This window comes from Salvelinus fontinalis, chromosome 35 (assembly GCF_029448725.1).
Source record: "Salvelinus fontinalis isolate EN_2023a chromosome 35, ASM2944872v1, whole genome shotgun sequence".
Classification (NCBI taxonomy): Eukaryota; Metazoa; Chordata; class Actinopteri; order Salmoniformes; family Salmonidae; genus Salvelinus; species Salvelinus fontinalis.
In genome coordinates this window covers 1,558,351-1,565,850 of record NC_074699.1, presented here as the reverse complement: position 1 = coordinate 1,565,850, position 7,500 = coordinate 1,558,351, and the positions used below count along the sequence as shown (strand labels likewise).

Below are 7,500 nucleotides of genomic sequence, written 5' to 3'. Positions count from 1 at the left end.
GGACATCCTTATATAACATCCCATTAGAGAACACTGTGGATATCCTTATATAACATCCCATTAGGACCATACTGTGGACATCCTTATATAACATCCCATTAGAGAACACTGTGGACATCCTTATATAACATCCCATTAGAGAACACTGTGGATATCCTTATATAACATCCCATTAGGACCATACTGTGGATATCCTTATATAACATCCCATTAGGACCATACTGTGGATATCCTTATATAACATCCCATTAGAGAACACTGTGGATATCCTTATATAACATCCCATTAGGACCATACTGTGGACATCCTTATATAACATCCCATTAGAGAACACTGTGGACATCCTTATATACCATCCCATTAGAGAACACTGTGGACATCCTTATATAACATCTCATTAGAGAACACTGTGGACATCCTTATATAACATCCCATTAGAGAACACTGTGGACATCCTTATATACCATCCCATTAGAGAACACTGTGGACATCCTTATATAACATCTCATTAGAGAACACTGTGGATATCCTTATATAACATCCCATTAGAGAACACTGTGGACATCCTTATATAACATCTCATTAGAGAACACTGTGGACATCCTTATATAACATCCCATTAGGACCCTACTGTGGATATCCTTATATAACATCCCATTAGAGAACACTGTGGATATCCTTATATAACATCCCATTAGAGAACACCGTGGACTTCTAAAAGGTGCTGTAATTTATTGAACCTTTATCTAACTAGGCAAGTCAATTAAGAACAAATTCTTATTTACAATGACGGCCTACCCCGGACGACGCTGGGCCAATTATGCGCCGCCCTACGGGACTCCCAATCACGGCCGGATGCGATACAGTCTGGATTCAATCCAGGGACTGTAGTGACGCCTCTTGCACCGAGACGCAGTGCCTTAGACCACTGCGCCACTCGGGATAAATGTCATGCAAGAACAGGAATATGAATGTAAGAAAAGGAGTGTGTGTGTGTGTGTGTGTGTGTGTGTGTGTGTACACCTCGGAGGTGTCGAGAACCAAGGTGTCCTCCAGCAGTGTGTGTGTCATTTGATTGTTACATGGAGCAGACCATTGCTGAAATACCAGTCCATCGTATCCTGCTAGAACAGCCTCAGATATAGCTGCAAGCTGTTAGTAGCCCTGATATTTGGCAGTCTCAGCCAGGTACAACACCTAACAGTGCGTGGCCTGCAGGCCTGCCGAAGACTAGAGCAAAGCAGAGGGCTAGGAACTGCTCTCTGTCAGCTGCTAGGGATCGCCTGGCTGTTTGGAGAACAAGATGCTTTCTGTATCCTGAAGTGTCCCACACATACAAAGACCTGAGAAATGTTTCCTTCTTGAACGTAATGTGATTTGTGGATTGAAATAAGGTAGTTAACGTGTGTGTACCTCAGAGGCGTTGAGTGCCAGGGCGTCCTGCAGCAGAGTGTGTGCGTGGGCGCTGAGGCCGTGGCGCAGAAGCAGATTGGCAGCGTTGACGAGGGGCAGGTTGCGCTGGGTGGGCGGAGCCGACGCCAGGGAGTGGCGCAGACACTGCAGCGAGCTGCTACCGTTACCCTTCGCCCGCCAGAACAAAGCCGCCTCGTTCTGGAGCAACCAGCCAGGGGCGCTAGCCTAGAGGAGAGGAGGACGTACACGGTCTGAAGACGGATCCTTTTCTATTACAACTGTGGAAGGCTGTTTATTTTGACAGAACAGTCCAAAGCCAACGCATTTCTCAGGACAGTAGTGGAGTTGATTTCTGATATGAAACCATGTTTCTCTGTTCTACGGCACTCACCTTCTTCATGGCTTGGGCTATGCTGGCACCAGCCTGCTCCAAACTCCAGCCTCTGCTGCGAGACAGCAGTACCTGCACCACCACAGACACACACACACACACACACACACACACACACACACACACGATCAGCACAGTGACACACTTCAACCCTGCTCCAGTGGGTCTGCTCTGTGGCTGACTCAGTGGTGCTCCCAGTGGTGAAGATAGGTACTGTGACAGAAAACACATTTCTGTTGTCTCTGTATAATGGATTAATAAAGATGGTATTGTATTGAATTCAAAGCCCAGTCTCAAAAATATGTTGATGTTACAGACCACCTATCCAACACACGCACTAACCTGGGTGGCGTGGGGGTCTGGCAGCTCCTTGTCCTCCAAGGTCCAGCCCACAGAGGCAGGCAGGTCAGCTGGAGGGGGCTGGAGCACAGGGCCACAGTCTGGGGAAGCCAGGGAGGAGGGAGGGGGTCCGGTACCGTACAGCACAGTCTGGAGGCTGAACACACATCAGTGAGGTCAGCAAATACATGAACGTCATATCATACATCACATGTTATACAAACCATGCTGAGGAAGAGGCTCTACGAGTCAACATAATCCCCCAGCACACACACGGCTTCAAGACACAACACACACCATGTTAGAAACAGGCACAAAAAGGTAGCATACACAAACAACCTGGCACATGCTAACCCGAGGCCCAGTGTCCAACACGCTAACCCGGGGCCTAGTGTCCAACACGCTAACCCGGGGCCTAGTGTCCAACACGCTAACCCGGGGCCTAGTGTCCAACACGCTAACCCGGGGCCTAGTGTCCAACACGCTAACCCGGGGCCCTGTGTCCAACACGCTAACCCGGGGCCCTGTGTCCAACACGCTAACCCGGGGCCCTGTGTCCAACACGCTAACCCGGGGCCCTGTGTCCAACACGCTAACCCGGGGCCCTGTGTCCAACACGCTAACCCGGGGCCCTGTGTCCAACACGCTAACCCGGGGCCCTGTGTCCAACACGCTAACCCGGGGCCCTGTGTCCAACACGCTAACCCGGGGCCCTGTGTCCAACACGCTAACCCGGGGCCCTGTGTCCAACACGCTAACCCGGGGCCCTGTGTCCAACACGCTAACCCGGGGCCTAGTGTCCAACACGCTAACCCGGGGCCTAGTGTCCAACACGCTAACCCGGGGCCTAGTGTCCAACACGCTAACCCGGGGCCCTGTGTCCAACACGCTAACCCGGGGCCCTGTGTCCAACACGCTAACCCGGGGCCCTGTGTCCAACACGCTAACCCGGGGCCCTGTGTCCAACACGCTAACCCGGGGCCCTGTGTCCAACACGCTAACCCGGGGCCCTGTGTCCAACACGCTAACCCGGGGCCCTGTGTCCAACACGCTAACCGGGGCCCTGTGTCCAACACGCTAACCCGGGGCCCTGTGTCCAACACGCTAACCCGGGGCCTAGTGTCCAACACGCTAACCCGGGGCCTAGTGTCCAACACGCTAACCCGGGGCCTAGTGTCCAACACGCTAACCCGGGGCCTAGTGTCCAACACGCTAACCCGGGGCCTAGTGTCCAACACGCTAACCCGGGGCCCTGTGTCTAACACGCTAACCCGGGGCCTAGTGTCCAACACGCTAACCCGGGGCCCTGTGTCTAACACGCTAACCCGGGGCCCTGTGTCTAACACGCTAACCCGGGGCCCTGTGTCTAACACGCTAACCCGGGGCCCTGTGTCTAACACGCTAACCCGGGGCCCTGTGTCTAACACGCTAACCCGGGGCCCTGTGTCTAACACGCTAACCCGGGGCCCTGTGTCTAACACGCTAACCCGGGGCCCTGTGTCTAACACGCTAACCCGGGGCCCTGTGTCTAACACGCTAACCCGGGGCCCTGTGTCTAACACGCTAACCCGGGGCCCTGTGTCTAACACGCTAACCCGGGGCCCTGTGTCTAACACGCTAACCCGGGGCCCTGTGTCTAACACGCTAACCCGGGGCCCTGTGTCTAACACGCTAACCCGGGGCCCTGTGTCTAACACGCTAACCCGGGGCCCTGTGTCTAACACACTAACCTGGGGCCCTGTGTCTCAGGTGGGAGGTAGAAGGTGGGTAGTAGGTGGGCGGGGGGGATGACAGGAAACTCATCAGCACAGTCTGCCCTCTGAGGCCACAGCAGCCTCTGAATGTCCTACAGACAAAACACACACAGTCAGCTCCACAGAAACCTTTAGATTTTCCTGCCAACACAGCACAAAGCCCACTATCCACACACATTGATAAATCCTGCCAAACACACACAGTCTGATCTCACTTCGGTGGGGGAGGCCTGGTGGCCCCAGAGGGCTGCAGGCTCAGGGTCTCCGGACACAGAGGGGTGGAGGTGTGAGCTGGTGGTGTGGTTGGTGCTCGGCTCCGACACCAGAGCAACGCTGCCCGCCACAGAGACCTCCTCTCCAAACTGGATGTGGTGGACGTGCTCAAACAGGTCTCCACGGTGATAACGCACCGGCAGGTCCAAGGGGCAGAAGAGGCTGCTCTGTTGCTGGCCCAGACGACACATCTGGTGGTTGCCTGAACAAAACAACTAATTATTGTTGCACTATTTTCTGTTGACCAAGGTGAATGGACAGAACTAACTGACCATCTCCAAATGGACATATTCATTTATATAAAACTCAAATCACATGTTATTGGTCATATACACATGGTTAGCAGATGTTATTGGTAATACACACATGGTTAGCAGATGTTAATGGTCACATACACATGGTTAACAGATGTTATTGGTCACAGACACATGGTTAACAGATGTTAATGGTCACAGACACATGGTTAACAGATGTTAATGGTCACAGACACATGGTTAACAGATGTTATTGGTCACAGACACATGGTTAACAGATGTTATTGGTAATACACACATGGTTAGCAGATGTTAATGGTCACATACATATGGTTAACAGATGTTATTGGTCACAGACACATGGTTAACAGATGTTAATGGTCATATACACATGGTTAGCAGATGTTATTGGTCACATACACATGGTTAGTAGATGTTATTGGTCATATACACATGGTTAGCAGATGTTATTGGTCACATACACATGGTTAGTAGATGTTATTGGTCATATACACATGGTTAGCAGATGTTAATGGTCACATACACATGGTTAACAGATGTTATTGGTCACATACACATGGTTAACAGATGTTATTGGTCATATACACATGGTTAAAAGATGTTCATGTGAGTGTAGTGAAATGCTTGAGGTTCTAGTTCTGACAGTGCAGTAATATCTAACAAGTCATCTAACAATTCCCCAACAACTACCTAATACACAATCTAAAGGGGTGAATGAGAATATGTACATGTAAGTATATGGATGAGCGATGGCTGCTCATCCATATACACTGTGTGTGTGTGTGTGTGTGTGTGTGTGTGTGTATCTGTGAGTGTGTATTGCGCATGAGTGTGTGTATTACATGTTTGTGTGTGTATTGCATACAAGCGTGTGTGTGTATATATTGCGTGTGAGTGTGTGTGTGTATATATATTGCGTGTGTGTGTGTGTGTGTATATATTGCGTGCGAGTGTATATATTGCGTGCGAGTGTGTATATATTGCGTGCGAGTGTGTGTGTGTGTATATATTGCGTGCGAGTGTGTATATATTGCGTGCGAGTGTGTGTGTGTGTATATATTGCGTGCGAGTGTGTGTGTGTGTATATATTGCGTGCGAGTGTGTGTGTGTGTATATATTGCGTGCGAGTGTGTGTGTGTGTGTATATATATTGTGTGTGTGTGTATATATTGTGTGTGTGTGTGTGTGTGTGTGTATATATCCCCAACAACTACCTAATGCACAATCTAAAGGGGTGAATGAGAATATGTACATGTAAGTATATGGATGAGCGATGACTGCTCATCCATATACACTGTGCGTGTGTGTGTGTGTGTGTGCGTGTGTGTGCGTGTGTGTATCTGTGAGTGTGTATTGCGCATGAGTGTGTGTATTGCGCTTGTGTGTATTATATGTTTGTGTGTGTATTACATGCAAGTGTGTGTGTGTTGCATGTGAGTGTGTGTGTATATATTGCGTGTGTGTGTGTGTGTGTGTATATATTGCGTGCGAGTGTGTGTGTGTGTGTGTGTATATATATTGCGTGCGAGTGTGTGTGTGTGTGTGTGTGTGTGTGTGTGTGTGTGTGTGTGTGTGTGTGTGTATATATTGCGTGCGAGTGTGTGTGTGTATATATATTGCGTGCGAGTGTGTGTGTGTGTGTGTGTGTGTGTATATATTGCGTGCGAGTGTGTGTGTATATATTGCGTGCGAGTGTGTGTGTGTGTGTGTGTGTGTGTGTGTGTGTGTGTGTGTGTGTGTGTGTGTGTGTGTGTGTGTGTGTGTGTGTGTGTGTGTGTGTGTATATATTGTGTGTGTGTGTAGCATCTCACCCAGCTGTGCCTCCTTGGCCATCTGGGTCTCGTGGATGATGTTGTGGAGGATCTGCTCTTCCTGCAGCAGCTTGTATTTGTCCAGGGCCTCCTGCTGACGCAGGTAGTGGTCATGCTGTTTCTGGTATTCCTTCAGCTCGTTCAGCGTGCGCTGCAGAGACCTGGGGGGTGTGACAGATCACATATAGCTAGCCCTAGGCCTACTGACAGGGCACCGTGCGGTTATACACCGAGTGTACAAAACATTAAGAACACCTTCCTAATATTGAGTGGCCCCCGTTGCTCTCAGAACAGCCTCAATTTATCGGGGGATGGACTCTACAAGGTGTTGAAAGCGTTCCACAGGGATGCTGGCCCATGTTGACTCCAATGCTTCCCACAGTTGTGTCAAGTTGGCTGGATGTCCTTTGGGTGGTGGACCATTCTGTATACACACAGGATACTGTTGGGCGTGAAAAACCCAGCAGCATTGCAGTTCTTAACACAAAGGCACTTCAAACTTTTGTCTTTACCCTCAATGGCACACATGCACAATCCATGTCTGAATTGTCACAGGGCTTAAAAATCCTTCTCCTCCCTTTCATCTACACTGATTGAAGTGGATTTAACAAGTGACATCAATAAGGGATCATAGCTTCCACCTGGATTCCCCTGGTCGGTCTGTCATGGAAAGAGCAGGTGTTCATAATGTTTTGTCAACTCAGCGTATTTTCAGCATTGTAACCTGTGCCATATAAAGAGGAAGTCTGTGTCCACAACAATACTTCCCTTCCCATTAAATCCCCTTCAAAATGGTTCCTCACTCTCTATGAACCTAACTACGCCCTGAGCAGTGAGGCGCTGTGCCGTTACCTGTGTTGGGCCTCCAGGCGCTGCTCCAGTTTCTGCTGACAGAGGACAGCGTGCTTCCTCCTCAGGGCCTGCTCAAAGCCCGGCTGGGCCTGGAGAGCCTGCTCATAGCACAGCACTGAGTGGTTATACTCCCCCAGCATCTACACACAAAGACAAAGAGGACAGGAGGAAGAGGGAGAGAGACACAGACAGAGATAAATAATCTATCAGAGACGATTCACTCGTCTAGTATAAACGGAGAGAGAACTGAAGGTCAGAGCCGGTAACATTGACAATAAATCAGTAGGAATACACTTCCTGAGCACCTGGAGAAAGCCATGCCAACAAGCATTGCAGTAACATCCTACATCCATATCCACTTTATAACTGTTGGATAAATTATTGCTAGTGTC

At 49.7% G+C, this 7,500-nt stretch overlaps 1 protein-coding gene across 1 annotated transcript in view; it reads right to left on the bottom strand.

The window, feature by feature from the left end:
• Positions 1-7,500, bottom strand: part of ttc17 (tetratricopeptide repeat domain 17) — an 85,772-nt gene that overhangs the window by 72,429 nt on the left and 5,843 nt on the right. The window contains exons 8-14 of the mRNA XM_055898927.1: positions 7,109-7,248; positions 6,257-6,417; positions 4,113-4,372; positions 3,874-3,989; positions 2,147-2,300; positions 1,805-1,876; positions 1,414-1,638 (exon numbers count right to left, since the gene is read on the bottom strand). Of these exons, the coding sequence (XP_055754902.1) occupies positions 1,414-1,638; positions 1,805-1,876; positions 2,147-2,300; positions 3,874-3,989; positions 4,113-4,372; positions 6,257-6,417; positions 7,109-7,248 (1,128 nt within the window). The remainder of the gene's footprint in view (positions 1-1,413; positions 1,639-1,804; positions 1,877-2,146; positions 2,301-3,873; positions 3,990-4,112; positions 4,373-6,256; positions 6,418-7,108; positions 7,249-7,500) is intronic.